The sequence below is a fragment of the Cavia porcellus genome, unplaced genomic scaffold, assembly GCF_034190915.1.
Source record: "Cavia porcellus strain 051 isolate PalLab524CR breed Dunkin Hartley unplaced genomic scaffold, mCavPor4.1 scaffold_5, whole genome shotgun sequence".
Lineage (NCBI taxonomy): Eukaryota > Metazoa > Chordata > Mammalia > Rodentia > Caviidae > Cavia > Cavia porcellus.
This window is the reverse complement of record NW_026947488.1, coordinates 14,618,986-14,631,240: the sequence shown is the minus strand read 5'-3', so window position 1 is coordinate 14,631,240 and position 12,255 is coordinate 14,618,986. Positions and strand designations below refer to the sequence as shown.

Sequence of the window (12,255 nt, the reverse complement as noted above, 5' to 3'; positions counted from 1 at the left end):
GTCCCCAGTACTTAAAATATAACATAAAATAAAGTGAAAACCTCGCTTAACTCATGAGCCAGGTAAAAACAGTGAGCAGCCCAGGTTTGAGCAGGGGGCTGTGGTTTGCCATCCCTGTCATGCATGGCATCATCCTCCTGCCGGGGAGGGCACTCCAAGCATGAACCCCAAATGCGAGTGAACGGCAATATAGCTGGCCACGCCATGCACAGGGAAGACGAGGGACACTCTAAGCACCTTTCTTTCATTCCCTGGGCCCACTTCTCAGTGTTTGTTTCCTGGCGTGGCATCTTTTCCCAAGTCCTGCCTAGTGTTCCCCGGATGGACGCGGTGGGTCTGTGTTCCTGGCTTGGTTCCCTAAATGACCCTCTGTTCAGGAGCAGCAGAACATGGCATCACCCAGGGAGAGGTCGCTGGCAACAGAGAGCCCACTTCGGGCTGGCCCGGCAGCTCCTGTGTGCATAGTTGATACTGCTTTCCCTGACATATTCTTGGCATCCCTCGAAACCAAAAAAATGTAGCGGGAGTCCTGAAAACCCACACTTCCCGAAAGATCCACCCCGATCACAGCCATTCCTGTAACCGTCCGTGCCACGCTGAACACAGCCGTGATTCTGGGCGTCTGTGGGGAGATTTCAGCGGAGGAGAGGCCGAAGGGAATAAATAGTGCGGGGCCAGACCCGGACCCCACACGGGTCCACGCTTGAGGCCACAGGAGCTATTCAGAGAGCGGAGGCAGCTGCGGTCACAGCGGCCGCAGCTGCATGGGACTGTCCCCCTCTCTTCCACAGGACACCACAACGTCCGTGCGCATCGGCCTGATGATGGAAGAGATGATCTTCAACCTGGCGGACACGCACCTGTTCTTCAACGACCTGGAGGTTCGTGGCTGCTGTCCCCAAACGGAGGAGCTGCCGCGTGAGCTCGCTCTATCTAGTTGGGGAGGCTGCTCTTCCTTTCCTTCCTCTCCTCCCTTTTCTTCTTCTTTTTTTCCTTCTTCCATTCTTTCATTGCTTTTTTCCCTTAGACTTGAAGCTTTTGCTAGCAGCCGCCGTGAAGGCGCAGCACTGGCCGGCAGTGGTTTATTGGAAACATACGTGGCCGGATTAGCTCCCTGGCTTGCTGTGCAGCTAATGGGCTTTTCTCCCTGCTCCAGTGAGGTCCACTGGCAGTTTCGCTAATCCAATAAAGGCTATATAGTTTCTTCCTCCTGAATTTTGCTATTTAATAAGTTTATTAAGGCAAATTAGTGCGCATCCTCCTGGGTCAGCAATAATTAGCAGTGGGCCAGAATGGAAGCTTTTAAAAACAATTTACATTCCCCCTGAAAGCGTGTTCTACAAAGAAAGAGTAGGTGGAGGGCCTGTGCTTGTTTAGTGTGTCTGCTCCCGAGCCCCTAAGCAAGATGCAAAGGAGGCAGGGAGAAGGGGGAAGAGCAGCTTTGGAAATCAGTGTGATTCATTGGTTTATCTCCACCATATGTTGGAAGGATTCGGGAAGGATTTCAAATGAAAAACATATTTTAAATTGAACTATTAAAGCAAAAGCAAAGGGATAAAAGGCTCTGTAGTGAATAAGGACAAAGACTTACACTTTCTCCAAAAAATCAAGGTCAGGATAATTACTGCAGGGAAGTGTAGAGTTAAGCCGTGAGCTTCCGTGTAGCCAAAGCGATGAGGGAAATATGACTTATTCCCTCTAACGAAATAGCAAGCAGCTCTCTTCAAGGAAAAGAAGAGTTTTAGGCTACTGAGAGGATTTGTGTGGGGTTTTTTCTGGCGTTATAAATTATAATCATGTTATTGGCTCAAAGGGCTGAAAAAATGAAGACAACCTAAAATAATACTGAATGTGAAAGAAAGGTTCTATTTATCCTGGTAGGAGTTTTTTGTTTTTTGTTTCTTTTTCTGGAATCTGGACAATCCCTGGGGACAAACTATGAAAATTAAATACGAAGGCCACAGGTCCCAAATCTGTGCTGACTGGCCTGGGACATCAGTAACCTTTATCGCTGGGGAAGGTCTTGCTTTTCAGTCTGCAAACCAGAGGAGGGATCCTTGGGGAAATGAGCACTCTTGTGTCCTGTGCCCTCCTGCAAGCCGCGAGGGCCCCATAAAACGGAGTTGATGTTCTCCACCCAGTATCGGTTTCAAAGAAAGGATCTGCGCAGAAACTTGTTGTAGCAAAGCACTTTGGAGAAGTGGAGGCGGCCATGGGCAGCAGTGCCCAGGACTCGGTAGCCAAGGCGAGGTGCAGGCACACTTGGGATGACCTCTCATGGCTTGGGGAAAAGAGACAGACAGACAGACAGACAGACAGAGACAGGCAGAGATGGAGAGAGAGGATGGGAGTTTGAAAAACAGGCCATTGAAGTCAGCAAGCATTTCTGGAGCCTAATGTAGTAAGGACTCAACTGATCGCCATTCTCAGAACCCAGCTCGCCGGAACCAAGCCTTGGAAGTGATTGGCCTTTGTCACCAGAACATCCGGGGCAGACCTCGCTTTGCCCTGTTTCCCCCGCAGCGCCCGCTCCGGGAGAGCAGGGCCCGCAGTCTGGTGCACCAGGAATTCCCAGGGCCCACGCGGGAAACTGGCTGTCAGATCCACGCGTGGGATCACCTGTGACCGTGGGAGGGACGTGGAAACGCAAACCAGTCGGACATGAGAGCAAGCCGTGGGGAAGGTCTGGGCGGCGTTCCGGAAGGTGTCGGGGAAGGCCGCGTCAAGAGGTGACAAGTGAGCTGAGGGGTGACAAGGAGCTGGAAGACCAAGTACTGAGAGCGCGGTCAGTGGGGTCAGAGGAGGACACAGCCGCCGAGGCATGGTGACTTCCTGGGACAAAGAATCTGGAAGGAGGTGTTGTGGAAACCAGAGTTGACGCTGAGCAATTCGGCCATGGGGCACAGGGACACTAAGCAAGAAAGGCCACAGGCTGTGGCTTGCAGTTTGCAAAGGCAGCTCTGGACACGAGTGGAGAGTGGGCAGCCGCAGGGAGACAGGAAGCTGGGAGGCTGCAAAGGGGGTTCCTGCCGAGGACAGAGGCTCGGACCCCGTCAGGGTGGCAGCAAAGCCAAGAGACTTGCTGGGGGTGGGGAGCAGACTCTGGAGCTGTCTGAGCAGAACGCGGCAGCCTTTACCCCAACAGCGAAGCAGGGACACATGGACGTGGAGCCGGGGAACTGAGGAGCCGTCCTCCTGTCTCGGGCACACAGGCTTGGAGATATCTGAGACGCCCACCCACCCTAGTGAAGACCCCAAACTGACAGGCAGATGTGTGCAGGACAAACACCACATACATTGCTGGGGCTGCAAGCCAGGTGTCTGTGGGACCTGCATGGGCTTCTGGATTCCAAACCCCAACTTCCCCCGCCCCAACCCTGCAGTGTCTTGATGTCCCCTAAGTCCGAGATGGAAACAACTCTTGGAGAAGGGTCTTCATCACCAGTTAGTGCTACTCAGGGAAGCCAGTTTGGTTTTTTTCTCTAAATTATTTTTTTAAAAATGTTCCCAGTGCCAGGAGCTGCAGGGTACCCCTGCAGAATTGAAACCACATTCCACAGGGAGAAATCAAAACTCACACAAGGGAAAGCATGTTGTTTGCTGGTGCAAGGCAGCGCCTGTCAAGATCTAAGGGACAGCAAGAGCTGGGGGAAGACAGCAATCTGCAGGAGGCCAGCTTGAGGCCTGGCGTCCACACCTGAGTGTCGGGTTCAGGAAAGAAAGTCAGATGCCCTCCTCGCTGAGCCATCTGCAAGGAAGAGGCTCCTTCCTGCACCTGTAGGTCCTCGTGCAGAACCTGCGAGGCGCGTGTCTAAATGCTATGTGTTCAGCCATATCCAAGGCACGCCGAGACCCATGTCCTCGAGGCAGTGGCTGCCAGCTGGGGAGACAGCTGTTACCATCCGACCCAGTAGTGTCCGGCCAGGTAAAGAGCTCTGAAGAGAGACCTGGCTGGGGCAGGTCCTGTCACAGGAGCTGCTGCCTCACTTGGCCCATGCAAATAAAGTCTCTCTGACATTTGGGCAGGGCCCAGGGGAGTTTCCGGGAGGAAACAGCAGCCCAAAGGTCCCAGGGCGTGGCCGAGGTTGGGGGTTCCCCATGCAGCTGGAGTGGAGGGAACAGGAAAGATCAAGGTAGGCAATTGGGACGTGGCCTCCAGACCACTGCAAGGCTTTGAGTCACATTCAAAGGGTGACACAAAGGCACTGGAGACTTTTGAATGATGGACATGCCTCCCAGGGCCTGTGTGCCTGCCTGGTAGAGAACAGACTGAAGGGGGCAAGGGCAGAGGCAGGTGTCATAGAGAAGAAGCCCTGGGGGTGAGGGCTGAGGGCAGGGAGGCAGATGCCAAGTTCGGCCACTTCTCAGGATATTTGGGATGTGTGCCCCACATCTAGGACAAGGACTTTCCCCTCAGTTACATCCATCTTGAGTCCCGGCTCCCACCTGCTGGCCATGTAACCTGGGAAAATTGCTGTGTCTCCTTGAGCCTCAGTTTCCTTGTCTGTTAAATGGGTGGTCATAATGACAGAGATTCATGAAATCAGTGAGCACTGAGCCCAGCACCCTGCAGCCCAGCATGTTGGCCTAGCCGCCCAAGGCCACACTGCTCCTGGGCCTGCACTGGGGGGTGGGGGTGAGGATCACCTAGTGGAGGAGAAAATTGTGCAATTTTGATTGTTAAACATTTGTAAGTTGGGAAAATATGATCAGCTTAGCCACTCGTGTTTCTACGGTCATCCCATAGCTGTAGAAACAGTGCAGAGATACAGCAAAGACTGGGACCGACCAGCCCAAAGTCTCAGCGCACTGCCGAGGTGTTGCCAGTAACATCCACACACCGCCCTCCCCGTCTGTGCCTGCACTGCCTGTTTGGCCGTAAAGCCAGGGCAGGCTGGTGGCACAGCCCCGTCCCAGCTACTCCGGAAGTCAATGAGGGAGAAGCGCCTGAGCCCAAGACCAACAGGGCACCCTGGAAAGCAAAGCCAAGTCTCAAAAAAAGGTCAAGAGGCTGGGAACTTAGCTCAGCAGCATAAGCACCTGCCTTGCAAGCGCATGGTCATGAGTTCGATCCCCGGTACCGATAAAAATTTAAAAAAAGAAAGTCAAGACCACAGCTTCTTAATTAATAATAAAAAAGTTGCTAGGTGTGACGGTGCACATTCATATTCCCAGCACTCAGGCACTGAGGCAGGAGGATCGCTATGAGTTCGAGCCCAGCCTGGGCTACATAGCGAGTTCAAGGCCAGCCCAAACTGCATGGTGAGACCCTGTCTCAAAAAGACCAAAATAAATAGATAAACTTTTTAAAATAATTTAGAAGTGGCGAATAAAATAAGAGTATATCACAAATAGTAGTGAATAATAATTCAATGATGAATCATTGTTTAAGTTTATGTATCACTAAGATAAATGTGGATGATATAAAATTTCTTACCGAAGGTCACAGTCAAAACCATCTGAAAGCCCGTGTCCCCGAGCAGTGCCGGCCAGCAGAACTTCCACTATAACACGAATGTCCCGTGCTGCCCTCCAGCACAGCAGCCACCAGCCACACGTGGCATTGATGTGTTAGGTGCAGCTGAGGCACTGAATTTTTATTGTGTTGAACTTTAAGCAGTTTTAATGTAAAAAGCCACAGATCACTGGTGACCCTCGTAGGGGACACAGTTTACCTCAGCGTAGCAAGTTCTGTCTAACAGCGCAGCTCTGGCCTCTTCAGTCTGTAGGATGCGTCCTCCACTTTCAGTTATGGTGGTGACAGAAATAATGACAGTAACCGTAGCTGACCTTTCCTGAGTGCCTGCTGTGGGCCCGGTGCTGCTCTGGGTGCTTTGATGGATTAACTCACTCAGTGAGCACTGTGACGATCTCCACTGCCGCAGTCCACTGTCCAGAGCTAAACACCATGTCAGGTTCCTTTAGCAAAAGACATTTCCTCATGGGTTTGGAGTCTAGAAATCCGTCCTTAAGACGCTGGCAAATTCGGTTTCTGGTGAGGCCCCTGTTCTGGCTTATATGCAGCCGCCTCCCTGTGGCAGCACTGGGACACCAGGACCTGGTGCCTCTCTGTGTCCACTGTGCTGTCCTGCCTCTGCCACAGAAAGCCACCTCCATGAGAAAGATTCCCAGCAGGAAAGCCAAGCCCCTGACCCGTGCTATGTGTGATAGATTCAAAGGGACACAGGGTACAAGGCAGGAGGAGAAACTGGGAAGTCGGGGCTCTGATGGCAAGAGGAGGAGCCAGCCCCAGGGGAAGCAGAAGGCATCTTCCCATCGTGTATGCAAGAGAAGACCAGGCGGCAGTCGCCAGCCAGCTATGCTGAGACCTCCACCTGGGGAGGGAGCCACCAGCCCCACTGGAACAGCACACAAAGGGTCCGATGTGTTTCTAGGAAGAAGAGAGTGACCATGTAGCTGGGATGGACACAGGCACAGACAGGAAATGCACACCCGCACCGCAGCACCCACAGGCAGCGCACGCTCAGGGTGCTGGCCACCGGCTGGGGCGTCCATCCGCACACGCTCCATTCACCCTGACAGGAGCACAGAGGCAGGCGCTGCTTTGTGTCCCCCACGGTGACAGGGGAAAAGCCAAGCACAGAGAGGGTCACTTGGCTGCACCCAACACGCAGTGAGCAGCATCCTGCACCAAGCATCGCACGTGCCTGACTCCAAGCCCTCACCACCACTCTGCAAGGGAGATGTTCTTTTTAGCTCGCTCACAGAGAAGGAAACTGAGGCCCAGAGAGGTCACCCCTAAAGTCACACACTAGGAGAAGTAGCATGAAGACTGGATCCCAGGCCCTGCTCACTTCTAAGCTGGATGTTTACCCTCTTGGACAACAGAGCTTTGACACGCACTATGATGTGATCAGCCGCGTGGAGGAAGAAAGGCCCTTAGTGAAAAACAAGATGAGGACCGGGGTACAGCTCACAGCACAGCGCCTGCCTGGCAGGCACAAGGTCATGAAGTCGATCCCCGGAACAGAAAAGGAAACATGAACTTGAAGATCTCTGCGGCTGTCTCTGGTGGGATCCGTGAGTGGCCAGGCCATCTGGCGGGCTTAGGATGCTGCAGTGCTTTGGGACAGCCTTGGCACAGGGAGCTAGAAGGTGCTGGAGTCAGTGCGCAGGCCAGGGCCGGCACCACCCTGCAGGCCTGGCTGCTGCAGGAGCCACGGGGAGAATAATACTCTCAGATCTAATAGTAATGGCTGTCCTGGGTGTTAGTACAGCGTGGACCACGGCCCCCTGGGTGGTCATCAGCTAAACTGAACACTTAGCACAAGAGGATGGCAGGTGTCCCTCCAGGGAATACCCTGCTCGCCAGCTGTCTAGAGCCAGCATGAAGCAAGCTCACCTAGGAACTGTTTCCAAGCTGGGCGGTGCACACCTGTAATCCCAGCACTCAGGCAGCTGAGGCAGGAGGATCGTTGAGAGTTCAAGGCCAGCCTGGCCTGCACAGTGAAACCCTGTGTCAAATCCATCCCACCCCGCCCTCCCCCACAAAATTATTTCCACCTCAGAGGACAAGGGGTGGCAGGGAGCTCCTCCAGGCCCTAACAGAGTCATTGTTCTAAACCACACGCGTCAACCATTTCCTTTCTTTTGTGTCTCTAGGAACCAGTGACAAAAAGTAAGACAATTAAACCAGAGCCGGATAGTCTGGTAAGAGCAGATGGTGTCAGCATAATCAGAATAAATTTCTATACGTATTTGTCACCAAGCTGACTGTTCAAAAACTTGCAAAGACAAGAATACTTTTTTTAAAAAGACTAAAAAAGTATATAAATTGTTATAGATGTCCCCACCCCCAAAGCAACCCAGCATGTCACAGGGAGGTGACACAGAAGTTCCATCCAGGATTCACGGAGAGGACCATTCCCATTTGACACAAACTGCAGAGCAAAGAAAAAGGCAGGATGCTCTCTCCGTGTCTCGAGACTAGTGTTGCCCTCAAACTAAAACTGGGCTGTGAGCGGATGACAAATGAATAAATTCCTGCCACTGCCGATGAAAGGCAGAATGTTCCCACCAGCCCTGCAGACGCCCTCCTCCACCCGGGGACTGTGTATTGTGGGGGTGGGGGTGGTGCTGGGGTTTGAACCCAGGGCTTGACACATGCTAGACAAAGACTCTGCCACTGAGCGCATCCGCAGCCCTTTTTAGTCTTTGAGACGTGAGCTAATTTGCTCAGGCTGGCTTTGAACTTGTAATCCTCCTGCCTCGGCCTCCTGAGTAGCTGAGATTACAGGTGTGCACTCGGCACCCTGTGACTCTTTACAGAAGTCCCCCACACACAGATCTGCCTGAACTTCAGTCTCCCCACTAGTGACAGGAGGCCTCGGGACTGCAATTATGCCCACTTCCTGAGTGCCGTCGGTAGCCTCGTAGCACCTGCAAGCAGGTGTATTAGCCATGTTTCATAATTAAAAAATAACTGACAGCCTCACCCTTCCTCTGAGAAGCAGAAGCAGGGACAGTCCCCTGGCTCTGAGCAGCCCAGCGCCCAGACCTCAGCTCTTAACCCCACTCTCTAGTGAAAGCAACCTGAGCTCTGGGGAGAAGTGACTGATTCTCATGCGTGGGAAAAGAAATTACAGGATGGGTCAGGAGCATGTCCTGGTATCAAAGTGAGGGAGCACCTGAAACCCCACAGTGATGGGCTGTGCACCCCACAGTGCATGCAAGATAAAATGGCCAGAGCTTCTCAAAATCAAAAATAACAAATGTCTGGGGATACAGCTCAGTGCAAAGGCCCTGGGGTCAATCCCCTATACTGCCAAAAAATTTTTTTAAGTGTTGGCTTCCATTCAATGTGAAGTCCTGTCTCTTCCCCAGTGAGAAATTTTAAATTAGCTTTTCTAAGAACTAGAAAGTTAGACAGAGGGTATGAGTGTGTGTATGTATTTCAAAAGCAATATACAGATAGATGGATAGATGGTCCTCTGACACTTTTAAAAAGTGAAAGTGCTTCAAGACTTAAGCCTCCTTTGACCACCAATCAACCTCAGTCCCTTCCACAGGGATCTCCCGACCAGCTGTGTGAGCTTCCAGATCTCTTTTCCCTGTTATGTACCATCCAGGGCCATGTGAAATACCTGATGTTTTAATAGGTTCGTGTCACTGTGCACACGACGTCATAGAGTCTGTGTCACTCCCTAGCCTGCTCTTTCCACACGCTGAGATGTCTGGAAAACATTCGTGTGTGCTGACATAAAGATCTGCCCCATTCTCGGAGCCCCTGGGTTGGATTCCGAGTTTCATCCGCTGTATGCCGGGCTCCGGAACACAGGTGTCCGCTGGGCCTCATGGGCTGATGGCCTTCCTTGCCCGAGCCCTTTGCCGTGGTTCTGTGGTCAGGAAGTAGACGTTCCTCTAGGCCATGACTGCACTGGGTGGGTCACAGCCCCACCGCATCGCATCCCCAGGATAGTCACACAGTGGACCGGAGAGGTCAGAAGCAGTCTAGGATCCATGCAGATCCATCCGCCTCCACTGCAGAGGGCAGTCCCACACCCAGGGAGAGGCGGCACCCTGGTGGGCATCAGATTCTCCTCCCCGAAGCCCCCTCGAGCCTCCAGTGCTCTCCAGTGTCCCACTCCCCAGGCCGCCTGCACTGCGCGGTGGGTAACTCACCCCGGTCAGCAGCTGCAGTTCGAGGTAGTGTCTCACTGAGCGGCACAGTATTTTATGAAGCCCAACGTTTGATCGATACTGTTGTCACACGTTAGCACCCCCAACAACCCCCTCTCAGATGAGAAAAACAGAGCCTCCCAGATGCCTTTCCCCTGACATCAAGGACAGCCCTGGGACCCCGACCCGGGACCTGAGCCTGTGTGACCTCAGAGGGGCCCAGGGCCCGAGGACGGACTGAGGAGTCTGGGGTCGTCACTCAGGGAAACTGCTGTTCATCTTCTCTCTGCGCCTGGGTTGTAAAGTCAGCGTCGCCTCTCGGCTCCAGTCCCAGGAGCCCAGGTGAAGTGCTGTGCATGGGGTTAGGATCCCACAAGGGCCCCAGGCCCGGGCAGCTCAGGTCAGCTCAGCGCCGAAGGACGGTCCAGACACAGGCGTGCAGATTGCACGGCACAGTGCATAACTCCTAGGAGCAGCTAAACAGAGACTTAGAAAAGTGGCCTGAGTTTACGTACTGACCATTGTTTCAAAAACTATTTCACAACACGCGGTGGTCTAAATAGGTAAGTCTTTGGGCCACTTTGCACACTCTTCCTAGTTGAGCCTATCACCCCAGCGGAGAAGTTGTCAGCTGAGGCCCTTTGTCCCTCTAGGGCACCACTGTCCACGGAGTTTTCAGGGATGATGACAGCATAGAATGGTTCAGAGCAGGAGTCCCTTGAAAAGGAGGATGACACGATATCTTTTCAGCCTTTTGAAAGCCAACCTGCCCATTTATAAGGAAACCAAGGAGAATAGCGCGGAGACTCGGCCCAAGGACCAAGCCTGACAAGAACCAGTGCGCACCCCACCCTCGCCCAGGAAGCCCACTCCTAAGGGCCACCCCAGATTAACCAGGCGTGTTTCTTTCTGTCCTTGCCACATTCTCTACAGGATTGTGACCAGATCCACGTGGACGATGTCTCATCGGATGACAACGGCCAAGATTTAAGGTAGGAATTTGAGGAGTGCAGAGTGCCTCTTGCCTGGTGATGAGCAAGCTCATCTTGAAGACAGAAGTAGGGTGGAGGGCAGGGCAGGCTGGCAGGACGAAATGGTTCTGCTTCCGGTCAGAGCCAGAACTAAGGTGTCCCTGAATTCAAAAATCATAACCCGCCCCATCCGCAGCCTCTTTCCATCAGCTCTCATCCATAAGCTCTGCTTATGTTTATCTCTCTGTGTTTGGGCTTTTCAAGTGTTTTGGTTTTGTCTTGTTTTGTTTGCTGCTTCCTAAGATAATCCAAAACCTCAACCACCCCTGACCTTGGTTCCTTAAAAGGTTCCTTCAAAGGTTTCATTGCATTCATAAGAAGCCATATATTTTTAATGTAAAACTGATATCATTCATAGTCCAAAAACCACATTTCTTAAATGAATAAGTGATGCTTCTCACTTCTGGAGGAAACACTCCTAGGACCTGGTTTCCAGAAATCAAGTAACCAACAGCTTACGACCAGATTGCTTCTGAGGAGAGTGGCTGGAATGTTCCAGGCCTACTCCTGGGGAAACCTGATGAAAACCCAGCCATGATTAATCTGTGCTTAGCCAAAATTATCCCAACTCAACACCTCTAGGCCCGTCAAAAGTACTCTTTGATCGAGTAACGTGTTAGAGAGTGCCTCATAATTTCACTTAGTATTTGCTTGCGAGGTCTCCCAACTTCATCAGAAACCAGAAATCGGCATCTGTTTCCGGCCCACTGTGTTCTGCAAGTCTTTTCAGAGGCCAGCATGGTCAGAAGTGATGGGTGGCCAGGCGCCCTCTCCTGAGCCACTCTCAAGGTCCCTGTTGCCATCTGACAGTCAGGGAGAGGGTTCCTGCAGCTTCCAGGACTTCCCAGTATCCGGAATAAACAAACACCAGGTCAAGGATGTTTCCACAAAGCCATCTCTGGGAAGCACTGGGTCACCAGGGCCCAGAGATCAGGACTCCCCACTTGGGTCATTTCCATGCCGCTGGCTGCGTTGGAATACAGCACAGGGCTCCTCTGTACCCCATCTCCTGCTCTGCTGTTCGACACCTCACTTCAAGGATCACCATCCAAAGGCAGTTTTCCCAAAAGAAGCCAAAGACCCCCACGATTGTGCAAGAAATATTTCCTGAGGACTTCCTGTACGCTAAGTACCAAGTGTCAGATCTCCCTGCTGGTGTTCGGATGCTTCATTAGGGGTAGGATCCAGTCCCACAACACCCTCGTTTTATGCCGTGTGCTACCCAAAGCTGCAGGTCGCTCAGTCCCTTGATCCTCACAGTATTCTGAAGTGACACATGCTCTTTCTGTCGTCCCATGTCACAGCTGGACCCCATGAGGCACAGAGAGGCTAAGCAGCCTGCCCAAGCTCGCACAGACCATACGTGGGAAGGGCAGGATTCAGAAAACCTGACCAGGGCCCCAACGCTTGCCAGCCCCTCCTTACATCCTGGGCAGCCCCCCTTCCCTTGCACAAGGAACCCCCATCTTTTGCCAGAACATCTAGGCATCTCCCAAATGGATGTCAGTATGTCGCTTTCCAAGAGTAAATTGTAGCAAGATGGACACTTGCACGTGGAAACGAGGGACTGCATGGCGTTAGAAGT

General features: G+C 52.5%; 1 protein-coding gene across 1 annotated transcript in view; it reads left to right on the top strand.

Moving 5' to 3' along the window:
- Eya2 (EYA transcriptional coactivator and phosphatase 2) overlaps positions 1-12,255 on the top strand; it is a 206,820-nt gene that overhangs the window by 181,210 nt on the left and 13,355 nt on the right. The window contains exons 9-10 of the mRNA XM_013150388.3: positions 792-881; positions 10,573-10,631. Of these exons, the coding sequence (XP_013005842.1) occupies positions 792-881; positions 10,573-10,631 (149 nt within the window). The remainder of the gene's footprint in view (positions 1-791; positions 882-10,572; positions 10,632-12,255) is intronic.